The 22,182-nt window shown below is 42.3% G+C and overlaps 1 protein-coding gene across 1 annotated transcript in view; it reads right to left on the bottom strand.

The window, feature by feature from the left end:
- TG (thyroglobulin) overlaps nucleotides 1-22,182 on the bottom strand; it is a 673,226-nt gene that overhangs the window by 121,830 nt on the left and 529,214 nt on the right. The window contains exon 42 of the mRNA XM_069220782.1: nucleotides 4,611-4,775. Within this exon, the coding sequence (XP_069076883.1) occupies nucleotides 4,611-4,775 (165 nt within the window). The remainder of the gene's footprint in view (nucleotides 1-4,610; nucleotides 4,776-22,182) is intronic.

Genomic DNA, 22,182 nt, shown 5'->3' with positions numbered 1-22,182 from the left:
ACATCAGAGCTCTCCAATCCTCGACCCTTAGTAACCCCCATAGTCCCCCTTCACATCACCCATCCCTGAGCTCAAAAAACCCTATTTATCCCAAAACTCAACCCAATTTTAATGCAATTTTGGATTGTTCATAAAACTATCTTTCCCTTAAAACGTTTCCTTTAATTTTCGATTTTATTGTATTTCCTTAAAATTGTCTTTCTGCAAAATGTTTTTTCTATGATTTGGTTTCCTTGAATGTGCTTTCTCAGTTTTCGCTTTTCTATTTATTTACATACTTCAGATGGGGTGGGCACTCTTTTCCTGGATCACTGTTCTGATAGATACATTTTTAATTTACCCTTGTTTCTCAATATCTAGCGAATGAAGGCCAATATTTATACTTTTTTAGCGCTGCATTTGTTCCGCTTTTTGACGCAAAAACGGAGCAAACTAACAAAATACAATTGTATTTTGTAAGTTTGCGCCGATTTTGCGTAAAAAAAGAACGCAAATGCGGCGCCAAAAAAGTATAAATATGGGCCCTTGGGCCAGATGTAGCAAGATGTGCTTTTGCGATTCTGAAATTGCGAGTCGGTGCAACTCGCAATTTCCGAGTCGCAAAAGCATATGCAGAATGGTGTCTCAGACACCTTCTGCGATTCGCTAAGGGGTCGCAAAGACCCACCTCATTAATATTAAAGATTTGGGGGGTCGCATTTTGCGACCCCATAGCGATTCCCTGCACTCACAGGGATGGTGGCCTGCTGAAGACAGCAGACCTCCATGTCTGTGACTGCTTTTTAAATAAAGCAGTTTTTTATTTTTATTTTGCAGCCCGTTTTCCTTAAAGGAAAACGAGTTGCAAAATAAAAAAATACCGAAACCATTCGGTTTTGTTTTTTCAGTGTAGGCAGTGGTCCATTGGACAACTGCCTGCTCTGAAAAAACATTCTGGGCAACATTCACAAAGGGGAAGGGGTCCCCTGGGGACCCCTTCCCTTTTGCAAATGGTTTACCACCACTGTGACACTGGTGGTAACTGCGAATTGCTTTACGACCGCATTCGCGGTTACAAAGCAATTTAACATAGAGATGCGAGTCGCAAATAGGAAGGGAACACCCCTTCTTATTTGCGAGTCGCATTCACAATTTGCGAGTCGATACCGACTCGCAAATTGTGAATGTGCATTGCAAAAGGCATTTTGCATGGCGCAAACTGCGATTTTCGCAGTTTGCACCATGCAAAATGCTTTCTACATCTGGGCCTTAGTCACTAATTATTCACTAAAAGTTTGGCTTAAGAATATATGGTAATTATGGTATTTACAATGATATGCTGTTTCTGTAACGTTTTTAAAGATGTTTTTAATCTAAAATAATATAACCATGAGCAAGTGCCAAATTGGAAAGAAAGCTGTACCTCCCTTACCCATGAGAAACAGAATTATAAACGAAATTCTGATGTATCCAGAAATCATGCTCTTTAACACTCGGTCCTCAAGCTCTCTTCCAGCAGGTACAGAAATAACCTTCTGCAGTCCTAAAAACGCACTTTACTGATTTTTGAAGAAAAATTCTTTGAATGAGAGGGAAACACATGGCTGCCTAAGCTAGATCTCTTATAGAGAGGTGGAATCCCAGTTTGGCCTGAGAGCTATTATGAGCAAGCAAGAACTTGGCTATTTCAATGAGCGCTTCCACGTGTTACGCCTTCGTCCCTCATAAGAAAGGTGCCACAGTGATGCCCAAAGTTGATATGAATATATTTTTTTTCATTCTTTGATTACCCATCATGGTGATACATTTTCCTGTTCAGAATCAGCTAACTGGATTTCATTGAGGTCTCAGTAACTTAGATGCTCAACTGGTTCAACTCAGAATTAACATCTAGATGGGGGTAGTGACAGAAGCATAGTGTGAACTCGTAGGAGCTCTGGGCCACTGCTGGCCACAAGAGAGAGGAGTAAAGAACTCATAGACTCCATGCGAGATGCAGCTGATCCCAGGAATGGATGATCATTTTTTACCATGTCAGATTTGTCCTTTGGGATGGAGGGTACAGCTATGTGCTGAGTAATACGTCTTTGTCATAAGTACTAAAGCATTCTGCACTGTATTATTTGCTTGTTTATTTATTTATTTGGGTTCCTGATAAAACGCGTCAACAGCCTGGGCAATGGGTGAGAGACGGTTTTACAGTGTGACATAGAATGACCATGAACCATCACTTAAAGGTCACACGACATGAATTAAGGTTTTTAGGGATATAGTGGCATCTTTGCGGTACCGGTTCATGGAGACCAGGTACAATGGTAAGTACGGATTACATAATTATTTGTATTGTTAACAACATGGAAGGCAGCAGAGAGGAAGAGCAGTCGAAACATGGCTGCTTCACATTTGACCTGACTTCCAGTAATAGAACACAGGATGGCTTTAGTTCCAGATGAGTGAACATTGTGGAAATAGGATTGCACCACATCATGTGTGCTCCATGGCTTTACATAATGTCAGGGCTGCCTGGTTTCTATTGTAAGATAACAATGAAGTGGGACAGAGGGCAGACATGGACCTGCAGACAGACAGGAAAAATTGTGTGGAGAGTGAGCTTCTTAAGAGGAAGGCTAACTATCGCCTCTTTGAAAGTGATGGGAGGGATTGATCAATACGTTGAAACACTGACCACTGATCAGTGGTGTGAGGACTTCCATTCTATAAATGCACATGTAGGTTAACCATTGTGTGCATATAAGATCCCTGTTAATGTGAATCATCTGATGCATGACCTGCCTGTAAAGCTGAGCAAAAATGTCTCCTCTAGGATGGGGAATAGTATTATTCTACCCTCTGAGGAGCATTTTGTTTTGTAGAAGGTGAGTTACAGACATTTAAGTTCTGGAACTAAATAAACATACTTTGGTAAGTCAAGTCACTGAGTAAGGTACTAACTTGTTTTTCCATTGATTTGAGGCATTTCCAACCTCTTTCTTTCGATTGCCATCATTCTGAACAATCCGAGATAAGCTGTGCCAAAGACATTGTAAAGGCTCACAAGGCAGCACCCAACTCGGTTCCTCTGCAAGCCCCAAAAAAACGCTGTGTCCCAACTTGGGAACTTGCATTGGTAAAGATGGCCAAGAAGAACCTGGCCAGGTTTACTTGACACAACCTTGCTAGGAAATAGTATGTAGAACGTAATTTACACATGAGCAATTAGCACAAGTACAATTAGTGTATTTGCAAATACCACTCAACTTGAAATTTCCATTGTATTACAAACCAAAATTAGCACTCAAAGGGTGTGTACTGGTTGTTTTTTTTACCAGGGCTATTTTAGTGCACTTGAAGCACTGGGGACATTCATATTCTGTTCTAAGTGACTTCAAATTGTTTTTTTTAACATTGATGGACATGTGTACAACAAGGGACTGTCCATATAATTTTGTAATGTTTAGCAAACGCTGGTCGACATTGCAAATACTGTGCTATGATTACATTCACCCAAAGCGGAGGTAAGCTTACTCTACAGATGCACATTTATTCTCATGTGGAAGCATTGTTTCTTAACCCAAATTGTCCTGCTTTCCCTCTTTCCCCTTAGCCTTTTTATGTTCGATTTACAGCGAATCGTATGTGTTTCTGTAGCAGTGGTAATTTATAGCACTGCTTCTGCAGAGACTCGGGCCTCTATTACTCCTGCTATCGGTTGTATCAGGCCTCAGAGAGGCTTGTGTGTATGACACAGCAGCAGTCTGAAATTAAAATTAACATTATAGGCTCCTAAAAATGGATGTGCACTTCAGCGTCAAGGTTAGTGGACCCAGGGATTGGTTTGCCGATTATTCTCTCGTTCCATTCTTTATTCTTTTTTTATTTTTTAGCCTTCATTGTGTGTAAACTTTGCCTTTATGTGATAGCAATTCAAAGCCAGTAGTACGTTTTCTTTGTGCTAATAACAGACCGATTTTCCTGTGATGTACAATAAATCTAAAAAGGATGCCTCTACCGGCCCTCGGTACACATATGTACCAGGCTGTAGCCCTGCTGTTCTATTACATTCGTAGACAATGTTTTATCTGAATTGTATAACATTCTGGAAGCCTATATCTGCCACGTTTGGACAGAGGCATGTTTACGTTTTGTTGGCTTCCTTTTTACTTTGTGGCATTGCACCTGATTCCCAGGCTATACGTACTGGCTTTGCCAGTGCTTGTTTTTCAAGATGAGAGACCACAACCTTGCGCGTAGTACTCTTAAAGTGTTTTTTCAAGAAAGATTGAATTCACAAAAGCTAGTTGCGTGTCCAGATGCCCAGGTTCCGTTCCTGACTACAGGACCATAATACAAGTAGTTAAAAATATTAGTGCACTCCCAGAGGGCAGTCATTCACAAACGCAGCAGTGAAAAGCAGCAGCTTTTTTTTTAAACTGAGGCAGGGCACCGGCCCACACCTGTCTTCTGTCAAGTGGTAAAGAGGAGGAGAAAGTAGAAAGAGGAGTATAGAACACTGGCAGAATTACAAACCCCTGCCTCATTGGTGGACAGCTAACTAGTTGTGCATTTCCTGCTTTGAGTATCATCATGCTCATAAAACTAGTAAAGGGTTGAAATGAGAAGTATGAACGAACCTTGGTCTGAGCAGCATTGAGGGCATCTGCAGGCACACCACGGAGACAGGATACCGCTTCTCCATTATTGGTAAGAGGGCAGCCGACGTCACTGGCCACAAGTGACGCTAGTTCGCGGGCACTCTTCTTGCTGATCACAGACACAGGAGAAAATGCAGAACCTCCCTAGATTGAAGAGAGAGCACAAATAATTGAAATCAATGGATCTGGGGATTACGTTTGAGCAAAATAAACCTTTTTTAAATTAATTATAGCCCGACATTTACTGAAATGGTATAAGGAATGGTGTGCAAAGGTAACTCCATTCTGCCACTTTCTACTGAATTACTTGACATACCTTATGGTCCACAGTTACTGAGACTCCAGTACATAGTACTGCAGTAAGGAAGTGCTAACAATTCTTCACATAGGCTCAATGTCTCCTTTCTGTACCAAGAAGCAGTTGCTCATCAAAGGTTGCCTAACACCCTGTGTGTAGTTGGGGTCCTAGGGCAGAGATTTGATTCGCAAAAAGTGTTTGCAAATTGCACATTAACTTTTTGTGAATCGATTCTAGTTAAACAAATTGATCAATGCATTAATAGGTTGGTGCACAAAAATCACAGTTCCTCCCCAATATTCATGAGGTAGGTTGTAAATTGTGAGTTGTTCTGAATGGATGCCATCATAGGAATGGTGGCCTTCTGGGATCATCAAACCAGCATGTGTGTGATAACTTTCAATATTTTGTTTCTAATTCAGCCCATTTTCATTGAAGGAAATGGATCAACATTTAAGAAAAAAAAATACTACTTTAGCAAAGTTTGCTTAGGAAAAGGGCAGTGGTCTCCTGAATCATTGCTCACCCTCAAACAAAGTTTTTTTTTAACTTTCATAAAGGGAAACTTCTCCCACAGACCCTGTGCCCCCCCAGTAACCTACCAATGGTTTGAGACTGAAATTATGGTCACAAGCCATTGTCACATAGCATTCCGACGTGCAATTCAGAAGGAATTCCCTAAACATTTCTATATTGCAATTCATTATCCATTTTGTTGAAAATGACAATTTTTGCAGGGTTATCCCCAAACGTTTGCCTGTGACCTCCTGTTTTTCCTGGCTTTAGGACTCTGAGCACTTTACCTCTGTTGACCAGTGCTAATGTGCAAGTGCTCGCTATCTATATTGTACTGGTGATTAGTTTATCCATGACTGGTACATCTGATTTACTAGTAAGTCCATAGTAAAGTGCACAATGTGTGCCCAGGGCCTGTATGTCAAATGCTACTAGTGGGCCTGCGCACTGATTGTGCCACTCACATGAGTAACCCTGTAAACATATCTCAGACCTGCCACTGCAGTGTCTGAGTGTGCAGTTTTAAACTGCCATTTCAACCTGGCAGGTGCACCCACTGGCCCAAACCCTTTTTCTATATGTAAGCCACCCCTAAAGTAGGCCCAAGGCAGCCCCATGGGCAGGCCACAGTGTATTTAAAAGGTAGGTCATGCTGGTGTGTTTTGCATGTCCTGATAATGAAATACTGCTAAATTCGTTTTTCACTATTGCAAGGTGTTAGACCGGACAGCCTTAGGGTGGTCACCCCTAACTTTTTGCCTGCCTCCCTCCACTTTTTGGACACTATTTTTGCTGACTTTTAGACTCTGCGCACTTTACCACTGCTAACCAGTGCTACAGTGCATATGCTCTCTCCCCTAAAACATGGTAACCTTGAATCATACCTGATTGGACTATTTAATCTACTTATAAGTCCCTAGTAATGTGCACTCTATGTGCCTAGGACCTGTAGATTAAATGCTACTAGTGGGCCTGCAGCACTGGTTGTGCCACACACTTAAGTAGCCCCTTCTCCTTGTCTCAGGCCTGCCATTGCAAGGCTTGTGTGTGCAGTTTCACTGTTACCTTGACTTGGCATTTAAAAGTACTTGCCAAGCCTAAACCTCCCCTTTCTCCACATATAAGTCACCTCTAATGTGTGCCCTAGGTAACCCCTAGAGCAGGGTGCTGTGTGGGTGAAAGGCAGGGCATGTACCTGTGTAGTTTACATGTCCTGGTAGTGTAAAACTCCTAAATTTGTTTTTGCACTACTGTGAGGCCTGCTCCCTTCATAGGCTAACATTGGGGCTGCCCTCATACAGTATTGAAGTGGTAGCTGCTGATCTGAAAGGAGTAGGAAGGTCATATTTAGTATGGCCAGAATGGTAATATAAAATCCTGCTGACTGGTGAAGCTGGATTTAATATTACTATTCTAGAAATGCCACTTTTAGAAAGTGAGCATTTCTTTACACTTAAAAGGTTCTGTGCCTTACAATCCACGTCTGGCTGGGCTTAGTTGACAGCTCCTTGTGCATTCACACAGACACACCCCAAGCACAGGGTACTCAGCCTCACTTGCATACATCTGCATTTTGAATGGGTCTTCCTGGGCTGGGAGGGTGGAGGGCCTGCTCTCACACAAAGGACTGCCACACCCCCTACTGGGACCCTGACAGACAGGATTGAACTGAAAGGGGACCTGGTGCACTTCTTAGCCACTCTTTGAAGTCTCCCCCACTTCAAAGGCACATTTGGGTATAAAACAGGGCCTCTGCCCTACCTTATCAGACACTTGCTGGAGAAGAAACCTGAACCAGAACCTGCATCCTGCCAAGAAGAACTGCCTGGCTGCCTAAAGGACTCACCTGACTGCTTTCTACAAAGGACTGCTGCCTTGCTGTTGCCCTGCTGCCTTGCTGAACTCTTGTCTGGCTGTGAAAGTGCTCTCCAAGGTCTTGGATAGAGCTTGCCTCCTGTTCCCTGAAGTCTCAGGCCCAAAAAGACTTCTCTTTCTCACTTGGACGCTTCGTGCACCGAAATTTTCGACGCACAGCTTGTTCCGGGGTGAGAAAAATGCCGCACACCGACGCAGATCGACGCAACGCCTTCGGGACGACCGGAACTTCGACGCACTGCCTCGCAAGGACAACACCGCCCGACCTCCAGAGAAGAAATCGACGCAATGCCTGCCGTGAGAGCGAAACTTCGACGTACAGCCCTGCAGAACGAAGCGCAGCCGGAAAACAAGCAGGAGAATCCACGCACAGACCTGGGACATCAGGTAATCCCTGCGATCCACAGAAAGAGACTGTCCACGCGCCGGAAAACAACGCACGACTTTCCCGCGTGAAAAATAACGACGCAAGTCCATGTGTACTGGGGAGAAATCGACGCACACACCATTTTTCCACGTATCTCTTCTTCTGTGGCCCTCTGAGGGGATTTTCCACTCCAAACCAGGTACTTTGTGCTTGAAAGAGACTTTGTTTGCTTTTTAAAGACTTAAGACACTATGGGGGTCATTCTGACCCTGGCGGTCAACGACCGCGGGAGCACCGCCAACAGGCTGGCGGTGCTCCCAAGGGCATTCTGACCGCGGCGGTATGGCCGCGGTCAGAAACGGAAAACCGGCGGTCTCCCGCCGGTTTTCCGCTGCCCTGAGGAATCCTCCATGGCGGCGCAGCTTGCTGCGCCGCCATGGGGATTCCGACCCCCTCACCGCCATCCTGTTCCTGGCGGTCACAGGATGGCGGTGAGGGGTGTCGTGGGGCCCCTGGGGGCCCCTGCAGTGCCCATGCCAATGGCAATGCCAATGGCATGGGCACTGCAGGGGCACCCATAAGAGGGCCCCTAAAAGATTTTCAGTGTCTGCCATGCAGACACTGAAAATCGCGACGGGTGCTACTGCACCCGTCGCACCCTTCCCACTCCGCCGGCTCCATTCGGATCGGCTTCCTCGTGGGAAGGGGTTTCCCGCTGGGCTGGCGGGCGGCCTTCTGGCTGTCGCCCGCCAGCCCAGCGGGAAACACAGAATAACTGTGGCGGTCTTCTGACCGCGTAGCGGTTTTCTGTTGGGGGAACTTTGGCGGGCGGCCTCCGCCGCCCGCCAAAGTTAGAATCACCCCCTTTATATCACTTTTCGGTGATATCTCTACAAATTCACATTGCAACTTTATTCGTTTTGACCTACAATTATCTTGATAAATATTATATATTTTTCTAAACACTGTGTGGTGTATTTTTGTGGTGATATATGGTGGTATTGTATGATTTATTGCACAAATACTTTACACATTGCCTTCTAAATTAAGCCTGACTGTTCGTGCCAAGCTACCAGAGGGTGGGCACAGGATAATCTTGGATTGTGTGTGGCTTACCCTGACTAGAGTGAGGGCTTTTGCTTGGTCAGAGGGTAACCTGACTGAAAAACCAAAAACCCCATTTCTAACACAAGGCCAATCTCTCCCTTAGGTGGACACTCCTTACCATTTGTGAATGATCACCACCACCCTTGAGGTGTCAGTAATAAATGAATGTTTTGCAACTGTAACTCGGTTGCAAACCTTTAGTACATATCACAGAAATTTGGCCTTTGGAATGGATGCCCTAAACACACCTCTTCCAAATAATAAATTGCTAAACACAAATTGAGAATGGGTAAGATGTTACTGAATCGCAATTTGGGTTTTCTACATATGAAAAAGCATTTTTGAGGTCAGAAACGACTCATTTCTACAAATCAGGCCTTTTCCGACCGCAAAATTGCTTTTGTACATATGGTTCTTACTGTTGTGTGGGATTTACTCTTGAGTAATATTGTGTGATCACAGGACAGAATAGATAAAAAGATTTACGACAGTGAGGTTATGGAGGTCATTTAGGTGTCATCACGGGCTGCAGCTGTGAACCCACGGCACCCTTGCAAACCCTGGCACTGTTTTTTGACCCCCTGGCCCCAGAAGTGGCAAAATCAATGCAAAACACAGGGGCAGCTGCACAGTCATTGTTTTCTGTTCATTTTTTATTATACTCATAGTGAATAATTTTCTATTATTGTAATAAAAAAGGGAGCACAATTAGCTGGAACAGTACCTTTGGTGGCAGCTCTGGTAAGTAAAAATGCCTTTAAGTGAATGTTGCGTGTGTGGTTGGAGGTGAGAGTGTGTTTATGCAAGAGACGGCATGTGTATGTGTGAGAATGTGTCTTTGTAAGAATGTCTGTGAGTGAAAGCGAGTGAGAGTTAGTCACAGGTAGTGAATGAGAATGTGGGAGAAAGAGTAGGAGAGAATGTAAAAGAGTGTTAGAGAGTGTGAGCAAGTGAGAATGTGGTGTTGTACTTGTGAGTCTCTCATTGTCCCTGCTATGCTGGAGGTGAGCCTTGTCTTGCAGAAAGATCCATGGCAGAATACTAGCTCTAGCATACTTGAGACAGTCTTTAAGATGACAGACACCTGTGACAAATTACTGGCACTGGTAGTATTTCTTTGCATAATGGCACTGGTATACTGGGGACATCCACGGCATATGGGACACACATAACAGAATACAGGCCCTGGCACAATGGAGAAACATTTTGACATATGGGGGGCACGCATAGCACACTTTGTAAAAATGGGTCAATTCTTGGAGAGTGTGAGGTTTCAGTAGCTTGGCACACTATGAAAGGAGTTAAATATTTAATGAGTTTTCTTTCATAGCCTATGGCATTTTGGCAAATTTATGTGAAAATTGTACTTTAAAATGCACTATTAGATACATTTCTTTGCAGGATTTTCTAGGGGAGCGCAACACCCAAGAAGAAGGCTGGCTTACTTGCTCCACTAGCTATCTGCATTTTGTGGCATGTATTATACCCTAGAACATTCAAAGATCAAGTCAGCACTATATTACAGATGTTATTTTAAACAGACGTTTGTCTGTGTTGTTACATTATTTACGCAGTTATTAAGGAACTTCAGTGATGTTAGGTATTGTGATGTCATTGGGGTTCAGTTCATGTGAAATCATTTCCTGGAAAAAAATCAAGGTCAAGGGTCATCTGATGTCACTTTCTGCAATATCATTATGATCAAAGGTATGTGATGTTACTTCTATTGCCTCCTGTATTTGGTGAATAGAGGTCCATGTGTGTGGTCTCCTCTTGTGAATATTTTACTGCCATAAATCCAGCTATTTTCGAATGTAAAGCAGAATTATACAACCAAACGGCGTTGTGATTTGTGACCAAGTTCATCAGAAAGTTATTTTGGCATTAATGAAGCAGCTCTAACAGCAGCAAAACCTGAACGGCTACAATTTTGGGACTGTGCAACTTCGGCTTCCTTTTCTTTCAGCTGGGGTATATACAGTGTGCCACATTACAACATCCGAGCCTCATAAAAAGCATTTCCCAGCAGGCCAATGTGTTGTGCAAATGATGCCAACTGGGAAAATGCAGAAGAGAGTTAATGTGCTGAATGGTGCTATGACTAGGTCTTAAATAAAGCAAGCACTGACTGATTGAGCCCATGCCACTCATACCAAGGATGCTTAGAGCATTACACCAAGAAAATAACCTAGCCCTAACACATTCCATGGGGTTGCATTTTCCTTACTTCAAAGCTAGCCATTCTCAAAGCTATATGTTGGTTTCTCTTTTGTCCCAAGATGTCTACCCTACTGTAGCAATGCAAAAACCCTCATGGTACTTTTGTACATATCAGGGCCCTGAGAACATATGAGGATCAAAGCACATTGTGAGATATAACTCCTGTGATCCGACATTGGTGAGTTTTTCTGAATATCAAATTATATATATATCTACAAATTGCATTGTTGGGTGTAGTGTAGCACCAACATCCCAGCTTCTGCTTTGGAGCACTATGAGTCAACAACAAACACAATTCAGTGGCTCAAGCATTTCGTTAGGGTGTATCCACCCGTTGCAACCTACCACTAGGTCTGCCTACTGTCGTTGCAACTCCTATTGAGTCGTCCTTTTCATTGGCAAGGTTTCTAAGTCAACTCGGTTAAAATGTAAAGCACTTGATTAAGCCCCAATTAAACTTTCGAGGGACTATGAAAATAACAACACGTACTTTGTTTTTTTCCATTTATTCCACAAAAGCATCCCAAGTTGTACCATATGCAGTGCATGTAGCTTGCTCAGTAGCTTGCTTAACTATGCATTCAGGTAACTGCAGTCCACCATTTGTCTTAAAAACAAAACCTACAAAAGCAGAATTCAATGAAACAAAATGACTAAATAGGTTATCAGTCTGTCATGGGTCGAATTGGAACTCCTATTTGCTTTGGCCAGTTTTCTAAATCCAAATCTAGCCAAGCCAGTGCCAAACTCGTCAGATTGTGACATGTCCTGAGAAGATTCAGTGACAGGCGCACATGATGGACATCCCTGGGATGGCACTACTGTTCAGGACACCCACTGTGAGGCAGGCCAGAGCCCCTCCATTTAAGAAGGGTGGTGGGGTCTGAGAGAGGCGGTTGTGTCACTGGCACCATTGTGCCTTTATTTTGGTTGCAGTTGTTTTCTGGAAGGAAACTGTGTTCGTTTCACCTACAATGGATATGTTATTTTGGTGAAGCACTATAAGCCACAAGATGGTAGTCTCAGAACACTTTGCACCAATCTCAGAGACTCAGCAAAATATGTAGAACCACTCCAAACAGAGCCCAATGCGAGCTGAAAACACAATAGTAAAGTTGTAATCGAGCTAATTTAAGCATTTTGAACTACGAGGTGAAACAAGTTGGTTTTTAGCATGTAACTAGTGGCCTAAATTGGAGAAGAGACTGTAATGGTGGTGCATGGGTGTAGGCTAACCATGCCTTTGTTTGAAGAGGTGGAAAAGTCCGTTTTGTATCAAAGGAGGACTGGGAGAAAGTTCCACACATGGAGAGTTCTTTCACCAAATATCTTGTATCGGAATGAGCCGAGAGACAGTAGCTTGAGATTTGCAGACTAGTCTACTGGCTGGGTAGTGAGGGTGAAACAACTTGGCCAAGCGAGCTTATTATTGATCCTATGATGCTTTATGGACTATAGGGAGGGAGTCGATGATTGCTCTTTCATTTACGGGGAGCCAATGGTGGGACATCAGAGCCCACTGTGCAATGATCAGTGAATACAAGACAAGCATCATCCTTCTGGACTCTCTGAACATTTGTGAATGATGTGTTGGAAAGGTCCATGTAGGGGCCGTTGCGGTGATAAAGGCAAGAGGTAACTACTGCAAGAATTACATAACTTTTCTTGCACGGTAAGAAAAAAGTAGAACAATTTTGAGCAATCATTAATGTGGAAAGGTGGCTTACTGATAGCATTTATCTGGGGGTACGAAAGAGAGTTTGTTGTCAAACAATACAGTGAGGTTGCATGTTTTTACAGCTGACTGCAGGGGCGAGCTCAGGGGCTCTGGCCACGCAAATGGCAGCGGAACAAGACTCACAGCTCCCAGGGGCAGGAGTTCTGTTCTTTCTTCACTTATGCATGACCTGTTTCTGACATTCAACAGTGGATGTGGGGAAAACACTTTCTGATACACTGGATAAGTTGCTGGCTTTGTCTTCAAACTTGAGATTAGCTGCGAGTCTTCACCGTGCATGTGATGCACATTTGCAATGTAATATAGGATATTGGTACGAGAGAAAACATAAATGTTGAATAATGGTGGTGATAGTGTGAATCCTCAAGGTACTTCACATTCAAAATTGTTCTCTAGAGGCAGTAGTATCATAGCACCTGTATGGTGTTTCATTGCCCTCTTTCTGCCCCCGGGAGTTATAGAGCACGGTACCTTTGTGTGTTTGCCCCTTTGCCTTTTCACTCTGTGATCGAGTATGTATGAGTGCAGTGAATGTGTGAAATACACGGCTGTCCTGTGAACTCCTTATATATATATATATATGTATATATATATATATATAGATATATTTTAGTATTAATATCGGGGAAATTTATCGAGGGTTGTAGCGAATGTTACTGACCCTTTCCTATTTATGTTTGAGAGTGGATTGCAATAGCCCTAAGAGGGAGACTCATTGGACTAGTTCTTATAGGCGATACAAAGTGCAGTGTTATTTTTGGAGTTTGTCATATCATCTTCTTGGGTGCTGGGAGTGTTGTGCCTGTTCATAGCAGTATCTCTATGGGAATTTCGTCTGAAGTAAGTTACCGATTGGTGATCATGAAGGGAAGGTGGGACTCAGGCTATTTTCTTCTTATGTCAGAGGGAAATGAATTGATGTGCACAATTAAGAACTTGAATTTGAATATGAGGATTCAGAATGAATGTTTCAATGAATAAATTGGAGCAAGTCCTGGAGCATTTGGTTAATGCATACTGATTGTAATGGGGGTCATGGGACATGCATATAGGAACTATGTATATAAATTGTAATTTTATTTGAACTCAAATAACAATTGACTAGTATACTCTGCTTATAGGAGGGGGGCTAGGGGGCCTTATATAAGAAATTGATTGAGAACAATACATTTAGGTGGTAAAGAGTGATGGGGAAATATGTTTATTGATATACACACCATGATGGTTTGAATTTATTTTTTTGTCAAATTGCAAAACTATTTTAAAATAAAACGTTTTATAGTTTTTTATGCATCAGACGATGATTGTACTTTTAGTAAAGTTGATTTTAAGATTGTGTGTTTGAAAATGCCACTTTTAGAAAGTGAGCATTTTCTTGCTTATACCATTTCTGTGACTCTGCCTGTTTGTGGATTCCCTGTCTGGGTCAGTTTGACAGTTGGGCTGGTTGCACCCCACACTAGACGGTGACACAAAGGGAGCTGCAGTGTAGCCTGCATATCCTGATGAGCCATCTGTGCTAGGAGGGAGGGGAGGAGTGGTCACTCACACCTGAAAGGGCTGTGCCTGCCCTCACACAATGCAGTCTCCAACCCCCTGGAGAGTGTCTGGGGCCTGGCCTAGGCAAGGCAGGATTTCACATTCAAAAGAGACTTTACTTTGAAGTAGGTCTACTTCAAAGGAGAAATTGGGTATAAGAAGGGCACCCACAACCACAGACTTTAGAAACCCTTCTGGAAAGAAGAGGAACCTCTCCCTGGAGAAGAGCTGAAGAGCTGAGGAAGAAGAGCTGCCCTGCCTGTGACTGTGCTTTGTGGATCTATTCTGTAGTTGCTGCTTCTGCCAGAGTAAGAGGGCAAAGACTGGACTTTGTGTGCCTTCCCTCTTGAGAAGAAATCTCCAAGGCTTGATTTAGAGCTTGCCTCCTGTTGTTTGAAGTCTCAAGGACAGCAAAGACTTCTGCCAGCACCTGGAGTCTCTGGAGAGACTCCTACTCTGCCCTGTGGTGCCCATCCAGTTCCTGGGATCCTGAAAGGAGAAGCTGGCAGCCTAAAGAAAAGGAAATCCACGCACAAAGTGCTGTGCAGGGAAAAGATCGACGCAACTCCGATATGCGGCTGAAGAAATGACGCGCCACCGGCTCCGTGGCTGAAAATCGACGCTCGGCGGAAACGCGACCGAAGAATTGACGCACGGAGCAGGAGGAACAATGCGCAGCATTGCTGACAGAGATTCAGAGATCGAAACCTATGCAGCGTGGTTTTTGAATTATCGTGCAGCTGGAATTCCAAAGCAAGTACCGCTGGGCATGTAAAAACAACGCAAGGCCTGCCCGGACCCGAGAATGCTGACTGGATCAATGCATCGTTCTCCTGCGGAAAGAAGGAACGACGTGCCCCAACCCGATGAAAGAAGAAACGACGCAAGGTCCCGCTCGTGAGTGGAATCGATGCATCGCAAGCACTTTTTGATGCACACTCGCCCGTGCAGGGTTATTTTTGAAGCACCCAAGATACTTTTTCACGCTAATAGTGTTAGTGTGTCTTTAAAACTACTTAAAGACTCTTTTTGCATTTTTATTAATAACTTGACTAGTGGATTGTGGATTTTTGTTGTTTTGGTCTTGTTTTGTTTAGATAAATATTTCCTATTTTTTCTAAACCTGTGTTGTGTCATTTTGTAGTGTTTTCATTGAGTTACTGTGTGTGTTGGTACACATACTTTACACCCAGCACTCTGAAGTTAAGCCTACTGCTCTGCCAAGCTACCAAGGAGGTGAGCTAGGGTTAGCTGAGGGTGATTCTCTTGTACCCTGACTAGAGTGAGGGTCCTTGCTTGAACAGGGGGTAACCTGACTGTCAACCAAAGACCCCATTTCTAACAGCAGTGTTGGACCATTCCAGTTGTAAACCATTACCTATTGGTTCAGTATGCTTTATCTTCAATAGCTAAAACTTTTCTTATTTCTTTACCACCACGGTGATATAATGTATCCATTTTCTGACTCAAAACATAATTAGCCATTTCAGTCTTCACAAGAAAACTCTGCAAATCTTCCCTTACTTAGTGTTGTGGTTTTCTGAATATTATCATGTTGGTCAAGGTATTATTATAAAGCACAAATGAATACATTAAGATGTTTTTTGATTACCATTCTGTAATGTCATTATATTGCCCCACCCTTTTTAAAATAACATATTATTGTGCCAGGGCCACGGCTGCGGCATCTCATTACTGCTTGACTATACTATAATTTGGTGCTCATTATCAACCACAGATCACAAGTTTCAAAGGTGCGTGCCTACTATCACAACAAATGGCACACCTGGAAATGGCACAAACACATGATGTTGTGTGCATTTTTGCACAATAAACTAATACGGAGAACTAAAAACACTGCAAATAAGCTAGAGTACTATCATAGACTCCAGGAAATGGGAACCTTTTTTAATTAGTTTCACTCTAAAAATATATGAAGTTTAACAAAATAACCATCCCATGAAGGGCTTCGAAACAGGCAAAACATTGCTTCTGTTGAGTTTCTCATTTTCGACAAAATTTGCAGTTTTATGGGCTTGCCAAAGAATACTAGAAATACTTCTGGAAAGTTACAATAGTTGTACATTCCAATGAGTTTAGATATGCACAAAAAGTATGGTTGTGCAAATTCCACCTCTGGAAAAGTCAGCATGAGTAAATCATGCGAAAAGGTGCATTTTCACTTATTACTTCCAAAAAGCGGAAATACCTTTCCATTCTCAGAAAGAGCTGATACTTTACTAATATTAAATATGTGGGTGTTCGTTTCCCAGTCCAACTCCAAAACAGACTTGTTTCATCATCATAAAATATTTAACATTTGAAATTTTGTGAAACAAACCAGCAAGTATAAACTGTTAACTGTACATTGAACTGAAAGTGTTAAATGAGTTCACTAAAGTGTTACATAACTTGAGAAAAATTACTGAGCCTCGTCTTATGGGATAAATAAATATTGAAAACATTCCCGGTTAAGAATTTTAACAATGGCATTAGTACGCAATTTATATTTAAAAAATGCAATATTTCCCAAACATTAGTCTTTGAAACTCAGTGTACTAGAACACATCTGCCTTTGTCTGAGCCATTCGTGAGCGAGTATTACAAACTGTGGTTCACAGTGTCAAGATTGTAAGGATTATAACCTTACAAAGTGTATTTGGGGATGTGGAACTTCTGTCAATAATGTAGAATACCAGCAATCACAAATGTTGCATTAGGGGCAGGTGGGTGGCTACTTCTGGGCACTTTTAGTTGCATAAGTAGGTGCACACTGGCCCATAGGTATATATAAGGTAAGAAGCTATAAAATAATGGTCGAGTTGTACTATACGAACACTCATAGCTTATTAACTTTGCAGGCAGGATAAGGAGGGTTTCAAGAGGGAATGTGAAGGGAACAATTCTGTGTTGAAGCAATCATGTAGGAGAGGTATTTCTCTATATGGAAAATATTTTGCCCTCGGGGGTTAAAAAAAAAAAGCTAAACAAACTAATGTATATTTTCAAATAAGAAGTTTTCAGCTTGCTTCGAACTGTTGAAGTATATTTTTGGTTCGTGCATACAGATAGCTGTAACTGCCTTGCAAGAGCTCATATGATCATACAACACACACATACACAACATTCCCAAACTTATACAAACAGGTAGAGAAAGGGGCTTTTTGACAACCACTTATAGCCGCTGGCCACTGTGGTCCAAATGGCTTTTCTATTGGCTTTAGCGGTTGTCCATCACCATCAGTTGCGGCCTACAGCATTTTATTGATGTAAACTACTTTAAAAAATAGTTCATACACACATTGCCATTAATTCATTTTCTAAAGTTTCTATTTATTTTTTTATGCATGAGAGCCAAATGCCATTTTAAAAGAGTAAGATATAAAGCAACAGCAAAAACCGGTCAGCACTCGTCTGTTTAAGGTCAGACTTTTGGCTTTGCCAATGTATGTTTCATCTGAGACCTGTACACCTCTATGTATACCTATGGAATTTCAAACATAGCATTTGTCTAACATGTGACAGGGACTCCAGTACAGGTTGCACTGCCAAACTTGTGCCATGTGAGAAACCATTCTAATGCAAACAGCAGGCTTCAGTATTTTCGTTTAGGATCTCTACACTGTACAGTCAGAGTTGATAGAAACGTACCATCTCCATCCAGTTGACGATTGACATCAAATTAAGGAGCAGAGGGGACATTTTGGAAGTGTGCCACGTTTGCAACAGTCGCACTGGTTTTAACTCTGTGGTGAAGCATCCTACACGCGTCACTGCCAGGATGTGGGCGCCGAACATATTGCCCGGCGTGTCTAAAGCAGGTGGATTTTTTAACAGACGCCAACAGGTAATTAGCCGTTTCCAATAAGAGATGATTCTATAATAGGATTAAAGCTCTGTATTTAAAGATTTAGTCGAGCCTGACCCGCAGGGCTTGTTTACGTTGAAATTTTAGAAGCTTAATCTTCTTATGAGTCTATTAGTGTTCATCCCACGATTATGCCTGCCTTCGACAACAAGGGGTGCATTCATGGGGGCAAAATGGCGGATGTCATCTCCGTGGAAGAGGCATTTTTTTGTCCGACACCGCGTGAATCTGAGGTTTACAGTGTAAGCTAGACTGCAAGCATGTCAAATTAAACAATTTCCAGAAGGTATTCTCAAACAATTGTCTAAACGTTACTAAAACTAGAACCTCGATAGGGCGGTGCATTGATAAAAAATCGTCAACGATAAATGTCTTGTTGGACGTATGCTCTTAAAAAAAAAAAGTAGTTTGAAACTAGCAGTGCTTGGAAACACAGGAAGCAGGTGCTTGCACGTTCTCAATGAATTATTTAAGCCTGGTTTTAGGAATTGTCCAAGACTGTCACTATCACTCCACGGCATTTTGCTAATGTGAGCTGTTTTGACTTTCAGAAGCTATCGAAGTCTAGCATGCAGAGAGGGTGATGTAGGGTATGATGCCTAGGTCGGCCACCACTTGTTTCACTCATAATAAATATAATGTGCAAGCAATGTTATTCTTTAAAAAAAGATAAAAACATGTTATCATGAAGGTAATATTCTCATTAAGATGTTTTATGACATTAACAATTCTTTCAAATGAGTTCCTCTGTTCTGTGTAACTTGGGTGTGACATACTCCCACATGCACCTATCAGGGAATCGGTCATTTTAGTTGTCTCTTCCATGGCTACCCAGGAGTTGTGTCACTGACTATGTTGGATTATCTCCATTCATTAATGCGGATAGGTTGAGCGGGTATGTTTACTTCTTGCCTGATGTTTTGTTTCCCCCGTGTTCCCGGATCTAAAATAATGTTTTAGGGGGTACCCTTTGCGGATAGGAGTTTGTACACGTTTTTTAGCTGTAGGGTTTCACCATTTGTGGGTGTGCACACCAAGCTCACTGAATCACTAGAAACAGTGTCTCCCTTCAATCTTTCTGGTGTTGCTTGTTGTTTTCACTTTGCACTCATTTTTCATCGTAGTGCGAGAAGAGATGGAAGGCCTTAGAACCTTTAGGTTCCCTGATGAGGGGTTCAGCAATTTGATAGGTAAGTCGACTGCCATGGATAAGACTGTAGTGCTAACTAATGTGGATAATGGTGAATGGACATAACAGGTAAACCTTAACGAAAAAGCTAAAAGAACAGAGTCACAAGCGCAATTTATGCCGGAATATCTCAGAGCTGGGGTAATTCAGTCTGGTATGAGAGTTAGAAATGCGCCAGTTTATCTTTAGTAATAAGGAAGTTCATACAGAAGAGGTTGCAAATCTCTAACTTCTTTGCTAGGGACTGGATGATGCCTATTGTAGGGACAGCTAGGGAAGTGGTAGTTAATCTTAATAAATAAATACTTGAATTAGGAAATAAACTCCAAAATGTAAATGCAGTGGAGGAAGCAAAGAAAGAAACGTAGAGAAGTGAATTTGGAATTGAGTTGCTTTGAAGAACAAATACTGATGAAGAAAACTGATAAGCCGAGGAAGGATATTAAACTGTATTCACAAGAAAAAGGCCATCCCTACTTAACTGTTAACTACTATCAGAATATGAGTCAAGATAATATGGGAGGTAGTTTGAATGATAGGAGAAAGAAAATGACTGTAACATTTACGGATACTTTTTCAAAAGACTCTGAAAGTAAGAGTCCAGGAAATCAGCACCCTGAGACCCCGAGGACCACTAGGGGATCAGTAGATCTAGTTACAGGGATACTTATCATTACCCCTCTCCTTTTTTGAACCTCGTAGGAGGGGCAGAGGATGGAATCGATTTCAGAGGGAAGTTCAAGGGAGATTTTACCAACAGAACTCACTATTTCATTAGCTGAAGAAGAGCAATCAACAGTATTGGAGACCATAGGCTCATCAGATGGCGAGTCGTCTACTGATGCTATCCTTATATATAATCTATCGTCAACTTAGATTGGGATAGATGGGAACCAACTGTTAGCAAGAGGCCTTTCGTTTGCCCCTAGTGGAAGGATTAACACTTTCCAATTGAATAAAGATGTACATGCATTCTTTAGGAAAATTAGACTCACTTTTTTATGCATAATAATATTGATGTACAGGAGGGGGTGACTATTTCTGGATATAAACATCAGTCTTGGCCATAAGTGACCGTTTTTGAAAAGGCAATTCTTAAAGATCTAAGGAAGATCCCCAAATTCATACCTCCCACACCGCCTAACCTATTTAGTGGTATAAGGACCTCACTGAAGACATTTCAAAAAGATCTGAACATGACAGTCAAACTTTGTGATAAGGGCAGAGGAACTGATTTGATGGACACAAATGCTATATGAAGGTGCATAAGATATTGGTGGTTCTGGGGGACTACAAGAAAAGTATCAATCAATCCATCAATCAATCAATCCGTGCTTGTAAAGTGCAACTACTCACCCATTAGGGTCTCAAGGCGCTGGGGAGGGGGGGGGGGCGGTAATGAGTAGGGTATACCAGTGAGGTGGTTATTAGAAAAGCCATGTCTTCAATTCCTTCGTGAAGCTGAGGAGGGAGGTGGCTTGTCTGATGTGGAGTGGAGTAGAGAGGAAGGGCGTTCCAGGCGGTGGCTGCGAGGAAGGAAAAGGAGCGTCCTCCTGTTCTGTTTTTTCTGATGTGGGGTACTTCTGCGAGAGAGAGCTGGGCTGAGCATAGGGCCCTGTGGGGTACGTGGAGGTTGAGTCGCTGGTTCAGGTATTTAAGTCCGGTGTTGTGGAGTGCTTTGTGCGCGTGGGTGAGGATCTTGAAGGTGATTGTTTTTCTATTGGAAGCCAGTGCAGTGTACGCAGGGTGTTGCGAGATGTGGCAGTGTTGAGGTAGGTCAAGGACCAGTCTGTCAGCAGTGTTCTGGATGTTTTGTAGCTTGTGGGTGAGTTTCTTGTTGATTCTGGCGTAGATTGTGTTGCCGTAGTCCAGTCGGCTAGTGATTAGGGCGTGTGTGACGGTCTTTCAGTGTTCGAGGGGGAAAACAGAAAAAGTGTCTGTTAACCTGCAGAAAATCATTGTAAGGGGGACATATATGCAAGAAAGACTGTGAATATCTTAACAAAGCTAATCCTGCGAACCCTGCCTTCCATGTGGTCCCTAAGATCCATAAGAAAGAAAGAGACCCTCCCTTCAATCCATTATCTCTACCAAATGCTCAATGAGAGAACCCCTTTCCAAATATGCGTACACTGTTTTGTGTCCAATTGTAAAGACATTTAAATCATACACCAAAGACACAGGGGGCATGAATAAAAACTGAAAATATACCATAGAATATGTAACAAATGAAACTGGCGACCAGGCATTGAATCGCTTTACACTAATATACCCCAGAGGGAAGCACTTGAAGTCATTGGAAACCTGTTAGATAAGGTAGCTCGACAAAGACCGAACAAATTTATTCTGGAATGTTTGAATGTTGTACTATTTAATAACGTTTTAATTTGATGGTGATGTTTACGAACAGATAAAAGGGACTAGCCAGGGAGCATCTTGTGCTTCCAGCATAGCTAACATCTATATGTAGATATATGAGAAAAAGCACGTGTATAACAAAGAGTACCCCATTTTTCAAAAACATTAGAAACCGGGCCCAGTTTATAGATGACCTTTTTTCATATGAAGTTGTGAGGAAGAACATCTCAAATAATTTATATTGTGGTAGAATTTAAGTAACAAGAGCCTCAAATTTACAGCGCATATCCGTACAGAAAATTTAAAGTTTCTGGATATTTGGATTTCCGGTCTCCATGGTTAATTGGAAGTTCATTTATACCGGAAATTGACAGCTAGCAATACAATGCTACAGTTTTCAAGCGTTCACCGTAATTACAAAAAGGAATCAGTGCCACTTGTCCAATTCCTGAGGATAAGGAGAAATTGCTCCAGAA

The sequence above is a fragment of the Pleurodeles waltl genome, chromosome 2_2 (genome assembly GCF_031143425.1).
Source record: "Pleurodeles waltl isolate 20211129_DDA chromosome 2_2, aPleWal1.hap1.20221129, whole genome shotgun sequence".
NCBI lineage: Eukaryota > Metazoa > Chordata > Amphibia > Caudata > Salamandridae > Pleurodeles > Pleurodeles waltl.
This window is presented reverse-complemented; position numbering and strand designations above follow the sequence as displayed.